We start from the raw sequence: 20,254 nt of genomic DNA, 5'->3' as shown, positions 1-20,254 counted from the left end.
TAAAAAAAAAGCACAGTGCATAAATGGGGCTTGGCAGTACCCTCAGGCATCTCTTGGGAGGTCTCAGTACCTATTCCCTAAGGATAAAGGACTTCCTACAAGCCCACTCTCTCCTCTATGACCCAGGATGAAACGCAGGCTTGGATCTTAATAACACAGCTTAGACACAAAGCCATTCTGAGATGCTCCATCCTGTCATGTGTCAACAGTGACTCGCACCAGGAGAGGCTACTCAGCAGCGATTTTCTTTGTGAAACAGACACATTTCTGTGCTCCACACGCATCAGAACCAGAGGGGCAGTGCATATGGCTCTTCGGGGCAGGGAGGGGACACGTACTACTCCATGATCAGGACGATGTCGTTCTTGGTCTCGAAGGCATCGTAGAGCTGAATGAGGTTCACGTGGTCCAGCTGGTTCATAACACTGATCTCATTTTTCACTTCCTCCTAAGAAGGACATGGTGTGTTAATGGGGTGGGGAAACTGGACAGGACAGGGAGACCTGGGAACCCCGCATCTTCACCTTGTCCTTTGCACCTCTGGTCTTAATGATTTTGGCAGCCAGCTTCAAGCCCGTTGCTTTCTCTTCACACTTGTGAACCTGCCCAAAACGTCCTCTGCCAAAGAATAGGAGAGCACAGCATGATGTACTGTTGTGAGCAGGGGCCGAGGAGAGTCCCTACCAAGTGGACAGTGGGCGGCCGGTCACCCTGGTGTTTCTCTTTGTGAATTTAAATGAGCAAAGCTAGGGGTGCCTCTGCTGTATCCAGTAAGCTCCTAGCAGACCTCTGGTCTAGGCATGGCTGTGATCACTTGTATCAGAAGGTCCTTGGAGGAGGAGGGTGTTAAGAATGTAGGTTTTGGGTCCGGGAAGATGGCTCAGTGGAATAAGCACTTCCCTGGCAAGCACAAGGGCCTGAGTTCAATCCCCAGTTCCGCCAAAAAAAAAACCCCAAAAGAATGTAGGTCTCCTGCTCAGATCACAGACCAGCAGAGGCAGGAATCCAGGGTGAAGCATTTTAGTCTGCTCCTTGGGCAAATCATTTAAACACTAAAATTTGAGAACCACTGTTATAGACAACACAGATGTTTTTCTGAATACAACTGAATGCAAAAGGCTAGGCTTTGGAAGCAAATGAATACCGCCTACAGGTCAGGTGTGTCAAAAATCTTTTTCAAAACTGCATATAAATAAAAAGGCAACAACAATATTGCACATAGATGCATATAATCAGCATACATATAGTTGCTGATGATGTTTTTCATAGTCGGCCTGGATGTCAACCTGTACGTGCTTCAAAAGACAGCTTCTACTACAGATATGGTTTGTATGTAGCCATATCCCCTGAAGGTTTACGTGTTAGAAGTGTGATCTTCAGGCTGGCCAGTAGGGATGGCGTGGAACCGTTAGGTTGTGGGACCTACCAGGAAGTAATTGAGTCCTTCGGGGCACTGTGCTGGGAAGTAGCTGATACTGATCTTGTGGGCTCCTGGTTTCCATGAGAGGGCAGCTATGAAAGAGCAATTCTGACCCTTCCATGTTGTTCCCTGGCTTCCTGTCATGCCACGTGACCCCTGTCCTCTACGCTTATTCCCACCACAATGCTGTCTGCCATGATGTGACAACGCTGGGGACTCCTCATCAGAGCTGAGACAATGCTGATGCAAGATCCAACATTTGAGAATTATTAACCATTTGCTTTCAAAGCCCAGCCTTTCGCATTCAGTTATAGTCAGAAAACTTTTGAGTTTTCTGTAACAGTAGTTCTCAGATTTTAGATCCTGAATGTTCTTGAATCTCCAGAACCATGAGCTAAATGAACCTCTTTCCTCAATTAACACGCAGCCTCAGGTAATTCATTAGACTAACAGAAATGGACTCAATTAGCTTTTTATCTCTGCAATAATATTCAGAAATGAACACTCCTGGACAATTTCAAAATTTGATTTGCCTGATCTTATTCTTTAATTAGTAAAGTAAGATAGACCATATATCCTTGTTCTGTGCCATGGTGGCTGCTCTGGGAGGGAGTAGGAGAGCCTCCCAAGCACAAACAATGCAAAAAGACTGTACCCCTGGCACCTGTGGAGTGACAACAACACCTGACAGACAGGTGCAGTGGTGACCACTGCATTCCCAGTGTGGCTACCCACCCACCCGAGAAGCAGGGGTCTGTTGAAAAAGATGCTAGATTACTGGAGCCATGGTCAAGTGGTGGCTTCAATTCAAACCACCACTCCAAAAGGAATCACTATTGGAGAACACAAACACAGCCCAAGGCACCTTCTATGTGGCCACTGATGAAGAAAACACTATTCCTCATCATAAGCAACGGCCTCAGAGCTTCCTGGCCTACCACAGGGGCCATCATGGTTAGATTCCAGGGCTAGCTCCACTTGTCTGGGTCTCTCATGTGATTTATTCAGCAGAGACCTTGGACTTTGAGGTCCTCTCATAGGATTCATATTCGGCCACCAGACTGGCCTGATGCTCACCAGACACATTGATGGGGGTTATGGTGGTCAGCTTCATACTGCTAGAACAAGACACCTCAGATAAACAACTTTAAGGATGAAAGACTTATTTTGGGTCATGATTTTAGAGGTTTGAGTCCATGGTCACCTGGTCTGAGCCTGAAGTAAGGCAGAACGTCATGGTGCATGGCAGAGGACGCTTCTCACTTCATGGTACCAGGAAGCAAAGAGAAGGACATGAGGGACAAAGGTTCCAATCCTCCCTTCAAAGACATGTCCCAGTGATGTCACTTCCCTGAAGGACACACCCCCGGTGACCTCACTTCCTCCTACAAGGCCTCACCTCTGAAAGGTTACACCACCTGCCCACAGCACCACTGGGATGGACACTGAGACCTTAACATGGTCCTTGGGGACACACTGTAAATCCAAACTAGAGTAGGCAAAGCCTGAGGCCCACGCGGTGGGAGATGAGCCCAGGAGAGGCTCTTTGAATCCAGAGGTCCTTGGCCTGCTGCCATATCTCTGCCAGAAGTACGTGAAGCTGCTATGTCTGAGTCCCCTGTCAAGAGGAAGAGGCTCAGTCCTGACGGCCCTTCACACTTGTGAACCTGCCCAAAACGTCCTCTGCCAAAGAAAAGGAGAGCACAGCATGATGTACCCTGCGGGCAACAGCATGCATCAGGGCTGCTCTTCTACCTCACAGTGAGCCAGCTCGGGCTGCCAGTGCTGAGTGGTGCCCAGTGCCCTCCCACACCGGCCTGTACCCCAGCACCACTGAGCAGAACCTGTGCTCCCCAAAGATGCAGAAAGGAGCTGCAAAGGAGCCATTGAAAAACCTTGGCCAGACAAACAGTCTAAACCCTGGGAAGTATTTCAAAGTTGCTACTGCAAATAACTATTCTCCTTCGGAGAAATAGTTGCTGGCTTGCCACTGAAGTCCCCGAAGGCCCAAAGATTTCAGACGTCGGGGGCACCAGCTAATGTTTTGAGTTTGCAGTTGTCCCTCGGCCCATCCCCACAGTCCCAGGGGGAGCTCCCTGCAACCAACTGGCTGAGAAACCAAAGTTCAGGTGGTTCCACATGGCAGAGCCAAAGGGACATGCGCTGGGAAGAGGAAGAAGGGATTTTATAAAAATCGATTGACTACACCCTAGTGACCAATCTCAGAAATGCCTGCTGTCACAATTGTGCATATTTCCCACGTGTTAGTAAGTAAAATGTGTGTGTGTGTGTGTGTGTGTGTGAAAACTTTCTACCTCCTCCTTCCTAACCTACACAGATGTGCTGAGGGTAGGAAAGCAGGCTTTGAACCACAAGACCTCATAGAGGGACTGTGATTGATTTAGAAGAGGAAAGGCCATCCCCAAGTGTAAATGTGCTTCCTTGGTAAACTCTAATCTTCCTTCTTTAGGGAGAGAAGTGTACATTTAGATGTCAACCAAGTAAAGTCTTCTTTGAGGAAATCCACTAGGTGAATGGATTATAATTATATAGGAATTAATAGAGTATACAGTAACAGCAGAAGTCGGAAACCAGGGACAATGACACAAAGCTTTAACACATGCCACAGGAAAGACATAGCGCTGACTCATTTCTACGTTTTGTCTCCTGGGGTTTAAGCTATGGCTCTGGACACTTCTGAACCTCCTGGTGAGTCACACAGGGTTTTTCTTTCTTTCAGACATTACAACACGGGAAGTGAAGCAGGTATAAGATGGAGCTTAGTCACCGCGCCAACGTGCCTGGCATCAGTGACAGTTTTCAAGAAAGCCTCCCATCTCTTAAAACATTTGCTAATCATGCTTCTAAGTGCTCAGAGTGCGACCGGAGACACGCGCGAGGTCTCAGGCCGTCTCCGGACGGCCTCTGCTCTCACCGAGGGAGTGCTCTGTGGAGCAGGACTCACCCTCCTAAGATCTCTGTTTTGCTCACGGTGTAGAAGCTATTCGCTGCTGCTTGTTTGGCTGTCACAATCCGATGATCAAATGGGGCAGCAGGAGCCGGGACATCATCTAAACGATTAGAGGGAAAGAAGGGCTCTGTCAAGCAGTCCGACCTCTTTCTAGCACTGCCCATTTGCCTTCAGAAAAGATTCCCTTCTTTAGTAATAAAACACAGTGTGTCACCTGTGTCATCCCCAAGAGTCAGGAATATAAATGTTCATTGCATATTGTGACCTGTGATTCATAGAGGTAACATCTGACACCTTTGTGAAAGACTGTCAGGACAGCTCACCTGTCACCCATACCCTCTTCAGGACCACATTTAGAAATGTCAAGAGAGCCAAACATCTCTGACCCCGCCACAGCTCAGACAGGTCACCCTTCCAGGGGCAGGGGCATAGCTCAGGCGAAGAGCATGCACGTGGTTCTGCATCTAACCCCCAGCATGACACACACAAGTAGATTCCCAAGCCCAAGGCTACTTTAAATCAAACATGAGAAAGTCTTTGATCCACTTTTTAAAAAAAATACCTGAATGTAATAGTCCATTCTTTTAATTAATGTGGAGAGAAAAAAGAAAAATGAAGCATTTCTTCATGCCATTGATAGTATATATTACTTGCCAAAATGTTGTAGCCTTTATTTAGGACACTTTTAAGGCACAAAGATGACATTTCCCTGGATGACTAGAAGTAGAACACCCAATAAAACTAGGTAAATGTGTATTTCACAGCTATCAAATTTCTTCCACTTTCCACCTCCCACCCGATACGTCTAAACGCTAGCCCACCTCGACAGCCCTAACACGCGTAATTACCAGCCTTCCTTTCACTTTCCCACGACTACTCCCGTTAACATTTGCTGGCCGGCAGCCCATTTACTCACTAAGCAGCTACTGCGTGTGCACAGCAGAGATGCAAAAGGGGAGGAGAGAGCAGCCCTGTTCTCACGGCGTGACATCTGTCCAGCTTGCATCTCTTGAGTACTCATCTTGGCCTAGGTGCTCTACCAAATTTACTTTAATGTCAAGTTTAATTTTAATATTTTAATCTTCAATTTTAATTTAGCATCTTTATATTCAGGTACCACAAACCTCTAGGAATCTGATTCAGTACAGCCATTCACGTTCAGGCCAAAAGCATACTGAAAAATGAAGTCCTGAGAGGATTCTCTCGCTGCCACCCATTTCTTCCAGTTTAATTTCTTGAGTGTGCTCGGTTGAACACACACATGCTGTCACTATGGCATCAGGCCTCCCTCAGGCTGTTAGACTGGGAGAAACTTAGTTGGGTGGATCATTGGACAAGGCTAAGAAGCACTCAACGGCCAAACCCAAGGCCACTTCTTACCCAGTGGAGCCACCAGATCTTGCATTCCGGGGATCTCTGCTCCAGTGGACTCTTGGGGTCCAGCCTGGGCCCGCGCCTGGCCTTGCCTGGCTTCTGGAGTCTCTGTCAGTGCGCCCTCCACGCCCAGGCCCGCTACATCTGTCCTGCTCTTCTTGGTGTGCTCGTCCACGCAGGGCTCTTCTGCCACTCTCCGCTTACTGCTGCCCGCCGACTCTGTCTGCTCAGCGTTCTGGAATGAGGACCCTGATGCAGAATTTCTCCGGATTCCTGGTGTAGAAAGAGCCTTTATGCTGCCAATACACCTGGAAAATAAAATCCAGTTGCAGGTCTCAAGTTTGAAGGAGAAAATATGAAAATTCTTAGGCTGGAACTTTGTTGCAGCAGCCTTCTGCTGTAGAGAGCTGGAGTTCTGGGACAGAGAGACACCATTTCAGTTTTGGAGACAAAATGAGAGTGGGCTTTCCCCATGTCAGCCTAAGGATAGAGACCCAGAGGTGGCCCCGCGTCACCCCACCAACGGCACAGTGGTCACTAAGAAAATCTAACTCGATCTTCATTTCTTTCTGCTTTGTCTTCTTACAAAACATGGACTAACTGAATGGCAGCCTCACAAAAGAAGCAATAAGTGCTCTGAAATTTAGCAGCTATGAGAGAAGCTTTATTGGTGGAAGAACTGACCTAATTGCCAGCTTGGGGCTGCTCCTGAGCATACTCAGTGCATCTTTATACTGAGTGCTCTGATAATCAATGCTTGTATGTAATTTACAGAAAATTAGACTTATCCAAGGTTAGGTTTCAATGTATTTTTACTTAAGAAGTAGTCTTACATTTCTACCAAAGAACACACAAGTGATTGATATACTTTGTTCCAATAAAATTTTTTTGTTCATCAAAACTAAAAGTAATTCATTTTAGTTGGCTATAAATTTTCTTGACTTTATGTGTGAAACTTTGTAGTTGAGGAAGAAAGTCTTTCAATAGCCCATTTACAACCCTGAGGACTAGGTGAAATAGTTAATTTATCATGCATAATGAACTTAAGTAAGATTTTTCAGAAATAGATTTTTAACTTATAATTAAATCTCATCATTATTCACTTCTTTACTCCTGGGAGAACATGAGCTATACTGCTACACAAAAAGAACAAAAAAAATTATGTGATCTTTAAAAAACACGGATTCACTAGAAAATTAATAATCATCACCTTTATCAACCGGTTGGTAGAAAACAAGATGGGACTCGGGGTGTGGCTCAAGGGTGGCCCTGTGCTTACCACGAGCTAGGCCCACGGTTTGCTCACCAGCCCCAAAGAAAAGGAGGAACAGAAAAGAAAACAATAAAAGGACTGAAGACATCTCAGGCAAGAGTAAACAATAATGGCATGAAAGTATGGCCATAAGAAAGAAATCCCCATGAACAGAAGAGCTGCACGCTGAACCCCTCCCTTGACACGCTCTGCATTCATCCCTGGCTACAACCTAGAGTGGTAAGGGTGTAAAGAGGCACAAGCACAGGTGCCGTGCAGCGGGAGCCTACCTGTCCTGGGGCTGACCAGCGCCGCTTTCATCCGCGCGCTGCTCCTCCCCTGCACGCTGGTCCAGCGCTGTCCTGCTTGTGTTTGTTGCTTCTCCTTCCTCAGTTTCCCTGCCCGTACTGCTTTCCGTGGGATGGAGCCCATTTTTTCCTTCTTCAGACCGCAGACATTCATTTTTGTCCACAGCAGCTTGCCTGTCAATGCCAGCACGATTGCTCTCTTGTCCCTTTGGGCTCTGTGTGCACGAAATGTCTTCTCCAGCTGTCTTCTCACTTGGTGCTATGGAATTTCTTGCAGCAAAGCCTTCCTCTTCGCCTCCTCTCTCTGGAGGGCAGATGGCAAAGCTGTATTGAGCTACAGAGGCACTGGTCTTCTCGGCATTTTTCTTGTTGAGTTTAGCTACCTTTTCTTTCTCAGACAAGAGGTGGTTCTTCCTGGTAGATCCCTCTGGAAGCCATCATAGGACACAAAATATATTAATGGGGAAGGCACGTGATCTGTACAATTTTGACTTCATAAAGTGGAATCTCTATTCTGGTTTCTTTTTAGAGCACATAAGAGCTTTTAAAAGCGAAACACAAAAATGCAACCAATTGATGGGCAACTGGCTTTTGAGTAGTTTTCTTATTTGTACCTAGTAGAACCAAAAGCCAATCAGATAAAAGTGTTCACGAAACAGCATTTCTCGCTGTACTGGCTTCATGTAATTTCCTCTGAATAACAACAGAATTCTGATAACAGAACTCTCTTTAACCTTAATTATCTCATATTCCAAGGATATTACCTGTGACAACTGATGTCCTTTCATCTGTGATAGATGTCCTTTCCTTCAGGCCAGGGTTTAACCATGCCTGCTCTTTAGCCTGTGGACACACAAGTAATGGGGGTTACCTGTGACACCTATGTTTCTCTGTTGTGAAGAATCTCATCAGCACTATAGGGTATGTAGTACCCCCGGCCTCCAGCTATCAGACACCAGGAGCACCCTCACTCTCAGCTGTGATAACCAAAAACATAGCTCCAAATATTTGAAATGTGTTCTTTTAATGAGCTGGAGATATAGCTGAGCAGCAGAAGTGCCTGCCTGGCAAGCACAAGGTCCTGAGTTCAATTCTTAGTATATAAAAAATACATTATTGATTACATTCACCTTTTAGAGCGATCAATCTCAAAACCCATTTGTCCTGTCTGAATCTTTGCCAATCAAATGTAGTAGTAATAAAACAAAATGATTCCAGAGATTGCTAAATATCCCCTGAGGGATATTTATAATATATATACCTGTAGTATTAGACATGGAAAAATTCCACAAAATTTATAGTAATATAGGAGGTTTTCAATCTAGATTAATCCTGTGTAGACTGCAGTATCTGAAAGCAAATAAACTTACTGTATGCAAAGAAATCCTGTACTACTCTGTCATGGTTTGTAGAAGGTGGCCCATTTTCATGAAGAGATTAAAGCATACTGATGATATATCTCTCGCCCTTGACTTAACGTTTATCATCTTGATATAGTTCATAAAAGTAAGAGAACATAAGGGCCAGCCAAATAGCTCAGCGGATTAAAGCGCCTGCAAGCTGGCACAGGGGCACAGGGGCCGAGGAAGGTTCGATCCCCAGGTCTGCCATGGCAGCCCCGCCCCCAGGGATATATGTGAATGAACTCTGTAAACTAGAAGGAAGGAGGCAAAAGGTAGGAGGTTTTCATTGTTTCCCCCTAAGTGGATAAACATTCTCAAAATCCTGGATTCCATGTACTCGTCTTGTAAAGTCTTTAAAATACTATATAAAAGGTAAACAGTAGCCAAAGTTGCCCAAATTTTCACAAATTCTAAAGTTATATCTTATAAACTAATGGAATTGTATAGCTATACAAAGGATCAGTCTTTTTCTTTCAATGTGAAATAGCACGCTTCGCTGCAAGTGTGAAACCACCTACAGCTACAGAGTTTAGACGTCAAGACAGATCATCACTCTGCACTTACAATTTGGAGGGCAAATCCCATGGACCCAAAATAGCTCCATGCTTAAGATGAGGGCCTTCAAGGGAGAGGCAGCTTCTGTAGACCTATAGAACGCCAGGCTTCGGAGCTACAGGGGGATCGTTTCAAAGTCTAAGGGCAAAGATGGGAGGAGAAAGAGCCTTCAGCTCCTTCGCAAAGCTGGCTGCTCATCCTCCTCTAGTCTTGCACAAAGCTTGGCATTTGCCCAGCCCTGGACGATCTTCGGCAGCACTTTCTTGGCCTTTTTTCTTGTCAATTTCCCACCAGACTGTGGGCTTCTAATGTGCAAAAAGAATAGTCTATCTTTGACTCCTGATACTCAGGCCAGAGATCAGCAACAGTGACGTGGATAATGAGGGTGACAGTAGTGTGACATTAATGATGGTGGTGACATCAATGATAAAGCTAGAATGTACTGAATGTGGACTGCAAGCCACGTATCCGCCTGTGAACTCCACCTTATCAACTTGGTTGTCCTCAGAGCAACCCGTGGCAAAGACTATCAGTCCCACTTTGCAAATGAAGCCAGGATTCTAACTCCGTGCTACTTTCAGGCAGTGCTCCTAGGGAGTGCATACACACCAGGGATAGCAGACCTTTCAGAGGCCGCGTGCCCAGACTGCAGCTCCAACCCACTGATTTGTCACAAAGTGCCAACACTGCAATCAAACCTCAATACTGAGGTTTTGGTTCAGAAAAACAATAGCTGTGATGCTCGGTGGCCGAGGTGACCGGGTTCGCATGATGACAGAGGGCTCCACATGGCCCCCGGGGCACGCGTGTTCACCACCATGGTGCTAACAATTGTGAGCAGGCTATATTTGCATTTAGTGAGCTACACTTTAATATTTATCTTTAACTATCTGCTACATAGTTGGCATCACAAGAGATAAGGAAGATTAAGAAAGACCAAAACTGAAAACACATTAGAGGAGTAAGAGATTAGAATTAAGTGAGACGATGGTCAGTTTTGGAAAGGCGTATCCAAACGAGCCAAATAAGATCATTTTACAAACTGTGTTTACATTTTACATTTGTCTTTCTGTGCCTCTGTTTTGAAGTGGAATCTCCTGGTGTATCAGTAAGCACTACACTTCTAGATTTATGCTGCACGGCATAAGCACAGCAGCAAAAGCAAGGATGGCCTCAGCACTGAAGATGGGTATATAGCAATCAATTTCAGCCCATCCATGTATGTACAGTGACGGATCTGGGCGGGCCCCCACCCCATCTGAGTGTCCAGGATAAAGGTCCACCTCCAACGCCCACACCCAGCCGGTAGGAGCAGCTGTTGGTGCTGAGACCTAGAGGAAGCCTGCCTCCCAGTGAGGCTGTGTCTTCCTGAGGCAGCTGTGCGTCCCATCTGCTTTCCCATTTGAACCGCGTAAGATGGCGCCCACAGCCACCGGCTGCTGCGTCTTCATCTCCCTGTGTAACACTGACATCGACAGGAACTCTGGGCTGCGCTGTCCTTGACGAGCAGAAATTGGACTCTTCTGTCTCGAGAGGGCAATCAGCTTAAATTTCAGCATGAAACCTTTTTATTTTGCATTCTTAAGTTCTGGATACAAGTTCCTAAAATAAGAAACACAGGTTTGTATGTGTATCTTGTTTGTTGTCCAAGAATAAAATTTGCTTCCTGCCCACCGAAGAGGGCAGGCCTGGTGCTCTTAAGGGTGAAGTTCCGAAACCACCGTGTTCAACATCCCGCTAAAGGAAAGAGAAGCCCGTGAGGGACCGTGCTACTCGGCTGCAGTCACACTGGCCGAGCAAATCAAAAGACCTTGTTTCATCCAAATTCACTTGCTTAGGAAATACATTCTTGCATGTGAATACCTTTCTCACTATTTGCCAATTCATTTTATGATAATTTACCAGTGAAATCTGGAGGAAACAGGGAAGAAAGGGGACGTGGCCCTGATGCCCAAATACTCACAACACACTTGTGTCTGTCCTGTTTGCCGATGGGTCTCCCAAGAGGGGAGCGTGTGCCCCAGGATCACTCATGGCAGCCCCAAGGAATGTGAAGGAAATGCTCCAGCGCCTTCCTATTTATTTCATTTCATAGGAGCTCAGTGTTTGTGACCCCAGACACTCATCCGAGGAAAGCCTAACCCCAGAGTGGTCTAGTAAGAGGCGGTGAGCAGGCCGCAAGGTCAGCCAGTACGCCTGGGGAGGGCCCCGCGGGAAACACCACCAGAGCCTGCGCCCTCCGCTCGCCGCCAGTTGAAACACCAGGAAACGGGCTCTGTCCATATCTGCTCCCTAGGCGGGGGCTTCCCTCCTCTAGGACTGTGGGAAGTAAGTGTGTACTGCTTGAGTCAACCAACTGTGATAACACACTACTGCAGCCTGAAGTGAGTCACTAATATACGTAGATACAGATCTACCAAACGCATGTGTTATATGCTTAAAACTCCAGGCCAGAGCCTCTGACTCGTGGCCAGGGCAGCTTCACCGGAGCCCTGCAAGCCCGGGAAGGGGAGGGCAGAATGAGAAGACCGCGTGATGCTGGGGCCGGAGGGTTCATTCTGGTGACTAAGGTGCGGATTCCACCACAGGTATAACCATGCAAAGGGAAGGATCCAGGAAAGAACTGCAAGGCAAGGAGTGAAAAATAAGATTTTGTAGGAAAGCCCCCAGCTTGATCCTGAAAGAAAACAAAGCAACAGCAGCAAGGGGGTAACCTGAGTGCAGAGATCCAGCACAGACCCCCTTGAAGCCCGTGAGAACGAGGCTGCGATCAGCTGTGGGGGCATCGTCTACCTGCGATCCGAAAGCCCTCAACTGAGTAGATAAAATATGTGAACTGCATAAAGAAATAATACACAGGAATGAAGTGGAACATGTATACAATTACTGGGCTTGCATGATAAATTAAATGTGCCTTATAAAAATAAATATATATGTACTGGTTATCAATGTGCATAATTTATAGATAAACATTTTACAGTGTGCCTAGAAGTCTCTCACTAACCCTAGTCCCACATCAACATCACCTGGAGACCATTCCTCTATGTAAAAGCATTTCTCCCCTTCTGCTTGGCTGAAAATGTGTTCCAGACTAGAGCCATTCTAGGGAGCAGGTCTGAGGGCAAGGACATCATTCGAACCACCACCCAGCGCCTGCACATTCGCAGCACTGCTTCAGGGGGCCAGGACTCGCCTTTCCAGGGTCTGTTTTCACGACTTGCCCAGCCCTAGGCGCCCAGGAGCTCGCTGGTCACGTCTCTGTGCAAAGTTCTACTTGTGGCCTGAGAATCCCTCCCTGAACAGCAGGGCAGGTCGCCTGCCTGCAGCCGCACACCTGGCTGCCGAGACATCCATTTCCTCTCACTCTGTGCTACATTAAGCTTCGACTTTTTCCTGACAGCAGGGGAATAGCCAAAGAGAACTGATTCAGAACTGAATGACTCTGCCTTCTCTGTCTTGGAGTCCCTTTCTATGTAAAAACTGGATTTTAAAAAGTCAGACTGTGTCAGGGAACCAGCCACCCTACTGCTCATTCCAAAGGCTTCCCCGCCGCCAATGCTCAATCCTTCACTGCTGTAACATCAAGTGACACCCACCGTCCTCCATGGCCAGGTTACAGTTGCTACAGCATAACTGTGCTCACACCATCGCACCTGGGACACGACTGCCTGGGGTGCTGACTTTGCGTATTGCTGAGATGAACATGGAGGGCCATTTCTACCTAATCCTTGCCACCATAAAAGTGAAGTCACAGCAATGGCTCTGTTAACCTTTGACTCAGTTCCTAGGGTGGAAAAAGAAAAGGAAATCTAACAGAATACAAAGAAGTGGAATTTTCAGAAGAAACAGTAAGACAATGTTTCCTTACCTAGCATAAAAGATCATTTTTTTAAATACATCTATTTCTGGGTACCCTCAGGGCACTCTCGCACTCTCTGTGCATTAAGTGGGAAAACACCCTGCAGTCTTAAGGAGGATAAAAGGAAAGTTCAGAAAGCACAACCTGTTTTGTGGTGGGTGAGGACCAGCGTGGAGGAAGCCAGGGCAGGTTCTGACTGACACAGTCCTGGAAGGATAGTGTTTGTCTTGATTTCAGAACTCAGTAAGTGCCCCCTCCTTGGGCTACTGATGACAGCAGGGACAGTGAAAGTCACCTGAGAAAATAACCTCACCAGGAAGACGAGAGGCTCTGGGTGTGCTCGCAGTTGTACGAAGTGAGCTTCATTCAGGACCCAAGTCAATAGGTTCGGTTCTGATTCTCAGTGTTACAGGTAGATTCAGGAAAGTCTAATTGGATCACCTGTCAGGTAGGGATGCGTGTATTAAGCAGCACCACTAAAAAGGTGGGCTATTACATTTCACAGCCCAACCCCATCTGCCCAAAAAAGACAAAGTAGAGTACAGTTTTGGTCAAATTTACTCTTAGGTCATTCTTTGTTGACAATAGCTTTTTTCTCTGTGCTGGTCCTCATTCTTGCCAGCCAAGTACTCTGCTACTGAGCAACTCCCCCAGCCCAGTGTGCATTTTATTCAAGTACACTCTATAAAGTTGTTCCTATCTGACAGCCCTCCTGCTACAGCATAGACCTGGTGGGTTATAGGTTCTGTGGAGCTTTGAAAGACCTGATGAGGTCTTGGCCAGGCAAGGCCAGCGACGGCTAACAGTGGTCAGCCCCAGCACACATTCTGCCACCGCAGGGTGCAGTTCACACAGCACAGCTAGCGTGGTCACAAACACTTGCATGGGATCTGTCCACTTCTAACAAGTCAGTTACAGCTCACAGGCTGGGAATCTTGGTCTCACATTTAGTAGCACTGTATATTTTGGTAGGGCACCAAGATACCATACCTTATACCAGAGTGCTGCTCAACAGAAAGACAGGCTTGGAAGAACACTGTGGCGCCACCTTGTTCACCAGGTCTGGCACTGCGCCTCTTCTGGCCCCTCCCTCAAATCAAAAAGACCAAGAAAGGCAAACGTTTTTAATTAATTTAGGGTAGGAAGACAGCAGTACAACTAATGACACCCATGAAAGAGCACTCCCAGAACTGCTTCAGAAAGTGGCAAGAATGATGGAGTATGTGAGCGTGAAGCAACTGGGAGTATTTTGAGGAGTTGGTGGCACTGTGCTTTACTGTAATAATTTTTTAAAAACATAAACAAATGTCTGTTGTTATTTTTGTTCACTTCTCATATGTAACTAAAAATCTGTCTAAGGCACTGTCCTGGAGGCCCCAAAACCTCCCAGGCAAAAATGACCTATGGAACACCCACAGAGAGCGCAAGGGAAGATGCCGGTGTTCCCAACTGTGCTGCTGGTCCTTCATCTCAAGCCCCACTCCCTTGCTTCTTGGTCCCAGAGTAATAAGGAGAGGTCAACGGCTTTGGGAGCACTCAGTCTGGCACAGAGAAGCATCACCTAGAGTTGTTTATAGCATTTTGCACAGAAAGGAATCTCTGAAGGTAGCTCACGGCACGCTTCCACCTCCTTGCCATTCCCTTACCAGGAGCACCATGCGCAGTGAGGCTGCTATGAAACTGTGAGCGCCATGTGTTAATAGTCGCTTGAATTCTTTATGTTCACTTGATTAAATTAAGTCCAACTCAGTGAAATTCCTCTGTAAGACTACATAGGACCAGACCTTGGAACATCTCCACACAAGGTTTATGGTGCTTTTTCATCAGCCAATACACCCTTTGATCTCTCCCCACTGCAGACAGGTTTAAGAGCTTTCACTTCACATGGTGCACTCCGTATGCTTTTTAATTTTTATTTCAGGCTCATATTTATCACTCCATCTCCTGTCTCCTGCTTCAAGGAGTCCGTTCAGCCTCTCCCAGCAGATGGCTCCTCACACAGAGGCTGCGGAGGTTCTCAGGGTTTTCTCGGGCAGGGGGAGGTGTGGCACTGTGTACTGGGGGGCATCCGGAGGTTTCAGCAAAATGCTTGAGCTCCTCATAGCTTACTTTTCTGCTTCTTCCCCTATACAGGAAATGTGATCAGCACACAGAAAATCAGAGTGGCTTTTTAAAAGCTACCTCTGAAAATGAGATGCTGAGAACCTCCTGAGAATGCCTTTGAATTTGAAATAGCATGAAAAACTAAATCTAGGTAAATGTGAAGCAGTTACGACTACGTGTATTTTGGCTTCTTGCTGCTGTGACAAAAATGCGTAAGGGAAACAATTTAAAGGAGGAAAGATTCATTGTGGTTCATAGTTTCAGGGGTTTCAGTCCATGGTCAGCTGGCTCATTGCCTTTGGGTCTGTGGTCAAGAGAACATCCTGGCGGAAGGGTGTGGTAGGGAAAGGTACTTACTTCATGGTTAGCAGGACAGAGGTAGAGGGAAGGAGCTGGGCGCAAAATGTGTCTCAGGGGCCTCCTTGGACCCTCTCCCTTCAACTCCTGAGTTTCCATCACGGCACGATAATGCCATCCAATTATGAAATCACCCAACCGTTTGGTCGCTTCCTAAAAGCCACCTCCTCTGCTGCACTGGAACCAGGTCTTTAACACACAAGCGTTTCATGGCTGAACCATAACCATCAGCGGTCAGCACTGAGCCACCACGTCACTTCCCTCCAGAAGGAGTCTATGCACCTGCAGTCATGGTGTCACCAGAGAGCACCACAGAAATGCAGAGTCTCCTCAGGGGTGAAGCACAACACTGCTACATGTGAACAAAAGAAACAAACAGAGCGAGCCTCTTCTCCCACCTGCCCAACTGGAATCTGCTTTTAACCAATCCCCAGGAGGTCCCTATGTACATTAAAGTTGAAAATGCATTAATTTAGGTGCTATACATAATGAATTGGTGTGAAGACACACTTCACAAAACATGTGTCATGGCCTTGGGTCTCTTTTTAGGCTTTACTTCCATCCATGTGGGACCTGAAGAGCTAAGCCTTGGATAAGCTCAGAGGGATGACAGGAAAACAGGAGAAAGGAGCCCAGACTGCACTCCACTGAGCTGGATGCCACGGTGTGGTGGGAAGGCCTCCATGGACACGTAGCACGGGGCAGAACATCAGTGAGCCTTGCAGAGTGCCCAGGGTCTGACCCGGGGTCCTGGCAGGGGCTTGGAGCACACACCACCTCACTAGATATCTGGTAACCAGAACTTTCTGCTAAATTCTGCACTCCACAGATCGGCCAAACATGGGCCTCAACTAAAAGCAATATTAAGATGCAAAGTTAGAAAAAGAAACCATGCCAGAGTGAGCTTTAGATAACTTGGAGTAGTTGTCCCCCAGTATCTTCAGGAGACTGGTTTCTAAACCTGTACAGATTCTGAAATCCTCAGATTCTCACATCCTTTATATCACCTGGCTTAGTAGTAGGATGTAACCTATACACAGGCTCCCCTGCACTTTACTCTCTAGATTACTTACGATACCTAACACAAGGGAAGCACTTGGAGTTTCAGCTCACGATCAGGCGGCCTGCGCTGTGGGCCCACGACACACACCATCAAGGAAGCCGGGGTCATCCTCTTCCTCGTATGGGAAAAGGAAGGAAGGGCTCAGGATCCACAGTCTCCTTCCAGAGCACATCCTCAGCACCTAAGGACCTCCCAGGAGGCCCAACTTCTTAAAGGTCCCACTGAGGCCACCTGGCAGCCAAGTCTTTGGGGAACCCAAGCCTGACTATAGTAGTCCAGTGGTATCTGGAGAGCCCCAGGGGACCGGGGCCTGAGAGCCTTGCTGCTGGGCTGGTGCAGAGCCCCACTTAGCCCACCCCACCCCCAGGACCCCAGAGCAGCAGCATGGGGGCGTGCGTTTGCGTGAAGCAAGCAGCTGCACACAAGCGCCCTTGCTCCTCCACAGAGACTGCCGGGCGACACCCATAGCAGCTACAAATCGGTAAATGCCCACAACGAGGTGACGCTGGCCTCAGCAGCAGAAGCAGTCACAGAGGGAAAGTTCAGTTATGGGTATGCCGGCACAGAATGGAAGTGTGGTCCCAGTTAGAAGACTCATGTAAAGCTGCTCCATCTGTGTTTACTACACACAGCTGTGCCTTTTGCACAGCGCTGAATGAACTTTTTCTGCACTGCGAACACAGCAAATATCACGAGCAAAATACCTCCTTCAGACACCAGGACACCACCATGTTTGTTCCTCCTCCGCTAACTGAGAGCTACCACATACCTGACACTCATCTCCTAAGACATCCCATCAAAGTGCAGGAATCTAAATTGTGAAATAGGAGACTGCCAAAAAAAAAAAAAAAAAAGAGTACCTTTTCCCAGTTATTCTGGTCATATCTCATTATTTTCATGCATTAAAATTTAGTAGTCTAAATAGACTTGAATTTCGCATATAATGAGATCAGTTCAATTTGGTATTTAACAGTCACTGTAAAAATTTTATTTTGATTTAATTTAGTTATATAGCAACACATTTTTCAGGCTGATCTCATTATATGGGTGGGACGCATTTGCACAAATACATAACATACTTGAGCAGCATCAGTTAAATCTGTCCGTGGAAAGTTCTTCACATGCAATCACCTTGCTGTTGTTCGGATTTATTTCGTCATCGTAAAACTAACGGCGCAGGCTCAGACTTCTAATAGAGAAGCAGGGCGGCTTGAAAACCAGTAAGTGCAGTTTCCAGTAGGTGCTGCACAGCGTGGAGGCCAGTTATGGGCTCTGCGCTCAGTCTCGGCCACACCGACATTTTTCTCCACTAACAGTTGTGACAACAAAGGTCAATGCCAAATGCAGTTTTCCTTTTGAATTGTAAAGAAAAATTAACCAAATGTGGATAATACTGCTATATAAATCCACATCTGTAAACTGGGGACTCTAATTGGAAAAAAAACCAATTCAAAATCCTAACACCTGTATTTTTCTAGTCTATGATATAAAATGGGTATAAAACTGTGTATCATTCAAATGCATATTTTTATTAAAATTTTTCTCTATCAATGATTTAATCAAGTTTGTGTTTATAGTGTGTACATAACCTTTCTTCCCAGATGATCTAATATCTTATTAAAAATTAAAAATAGGAATTTTGATAATATTAATCTCAACCTTGTATTGAAAAGTACTTTCTGCAAGCCATGTGTTATTTCGATAATTAACGATGGTAAAGTTTTCTTACTGACTTCAAGAAATAATCAGCAATTCCAAAAGCTGAGGTGAGACCCACAGACACACGCGGCACCACCAGCTTTGTGTTCAGGAGGGACACTCCTTGGGGAAAGCCCCACTCTCATGAACTGGCCTTTGGGCATTCTATTTGGTTACACTTTCCCTCAAAGGTTTTGTGAATTTCTTTTTCAGATTATACCACAGAGTTTGTCTCTGCTTCACAAAGTTTAATTTCACAGATTTTCTAAAGATGTGGCCTTTTTTGTCCTAGGGAGAAAAAAGTTACGGTCACCTTTCCACTTCCACTGCCAATAAAATTGATTTATCCAATATCCAAGAAAATGTTTCTTTTGACTTAAGCCTCCAGTCTCAGGAGACACAAGAGTGCACCCGCCTATGTGTTTGGGGGCGAGCTCTGGCAGCTCTCAACTGCCCGCGTCCCCACTGCTTGGGTCTCCTCAGGACTGCACGCTCCACCTGCTTAATCTTTCAGCTTGTCACTTCAAACTCCCCCTCACAACTCAAGGTTCTGGTTGCGGTGAAGGATCTGGTCATCTCAATGCAGACATCTTTGTATGAAAAGGCTTGGGTTCATCCTCTGGCTTATATTTCAGTAGACATTCCCACCCGTCTCCTGGAAAACACTCTATTTTCTAAGTAAGCAGTTCTGAGACAGTGCTTTTTCAAAAAAGTTAAACATTTAACATCTTTCCAAGCCATGTATCTACCTATAGGATTTCAGATTGTCCCCTTTTTCTTAGAAGATTCTTTGATTTCTTCAACCCCACAGTAACAAGTGGCCTGTGGCTGCTGTATGCAGGCGTTATCCTGCTAGCGAAACCTATTTTTACTCTAAGAAACTGACAGCTGTTGAACATGTCATCCTATGCTGACCGCCATACCACAATGCCAGCCCTCTCGTCTCCTTGTTACCCATGAACACTGAACAGATTTGTCCCTTTTGGAAAACTCCTCAGTCCTTGCAACTCAACTCGACACCAATCATTCCCAAATTCTGTTTTTAATTCCTATAACACAGCAATTATTAGATCTCAACAATGAGTCATGCTTTAGGGATTTAAAATTCTATGTATTGAGAAGAAGACATCATTTTACGTCAGCATGTTATACCTCCAGTTGGCTTCCTGCTATCGTTTGGACCAGGAACATCCTTCACAAACCATGTGCTGAACTTCATTCTGCTGGAAGGAGGAGGCAACTTTTAAGACATGGGGCTGAGTGAGAGTTCTTAGTCCACTGGAGCCCTTCATGGGATATGGGAGTATTCTCTCTCTCTCTCCCCTTCTCTCTCTCTCCCCTCCCTCCTTCCCTCCCTTCTTCCCTCCCTCTGGCTTTCCTTTATCACATGCTTTCCAACATGATGAGCTGCTCCACTGAAGACCCCAAAAGCAATGGGCTGAAAACACCCAAAACTCTGAGCAAAATAAAACATATCCTGTTTTTAAATTGTTTTGTCTCAGGTATTTTGTTATAGTCATAGCAAACTGCTAAAACACTTGCCTTCCTGTTGTTCTAGTTTCTGTCAGTGGTGCTATGACACCTGTGTCTCATTTGTGGATCTGATAAGGGCATATGGGGCTCCCCCTAAAGAGAGAGCAGAGGGTGCCTTTCACCCTCTCCTGCGGCACAGCTCATGAAGGAGTTCTGCCCACGTAGGAATTCAAGACCAGACAAGCCCCACAGGCCAGGCACACAAATAGCACCAGGAGCCCAACAAGCACGTAGAGGACAAGTGGGAGCCCAGAGAACCGCGGCTCTGAAATTGCAGGGTGACTGGTGTGATGCTCATGGCTCTGCAGCAGGCCAATGGGATCACGATGTTCTGTTAAGCACAGAGAACAACTGCCCG

At 46.3% G+C, this 20,254-nt stretch overlaps 1 protein-coding gene across 5 annotated transcripts in view; it reads right to left on the bottom strand.

The window, feature by feature from the left end:
* Mylk4 (myosin light chain kinase family member 4) overlaps positions 1–20,254 on the bottom strand; it is a 78,595-nt gene that overhangs the window by 16,724 nt on the left and 41,617 nt on the right. For all 5 annotated transcript variants that reach the window (XM_023712075.1, XM_023712073.1, XM_023712072.1 and 2 more), the window contains 6 exons: positions 8,090–8,168; positions 7,308–7,752; positions 5,772–6,073; positions 4,386–4,491; positions 525–618; positions 339–448 (listed from right to left, as the gene is read on the bottom strand). In XM_023712075.1, coding sequence (XP_023567843.1) covers positions 339–448; positions 525–618; positions 4,386–4,491; positions 5,772–6,073; positions 7,308–7,752; positions 8,090–8,168 — 1,136 coding nt within the window. The remainder of the gene's footprint in view (positions 1–338; positions 449–524; positions 619–4,385; positions 4,492–5,771; positions 6,074–7,307; positions 7,753–8,089; positions 8,169–20,254) is intronic.

Source organism: Octodon degus, unplaced genomic scaffold (genome assembly GCF_000260255.1).
Source record: "Octodon degus isolate 3935 unplaced genomic scaffold, OctDeg1.0 scaffold00023, whole genome shotgun sequence".
In the NCBI taxonomy this organism is placed as follows: domain Eukaryota; kingdom Metazoa; phylum Chordata; class Mammalia; order Rodentia; family Octodontidae; genus Octodon; species Octodon degus.
Note: the sequence above shows the minus strand (reverse complement) of the source record. Positions and strands in the feature narration are given on the sequence as shown.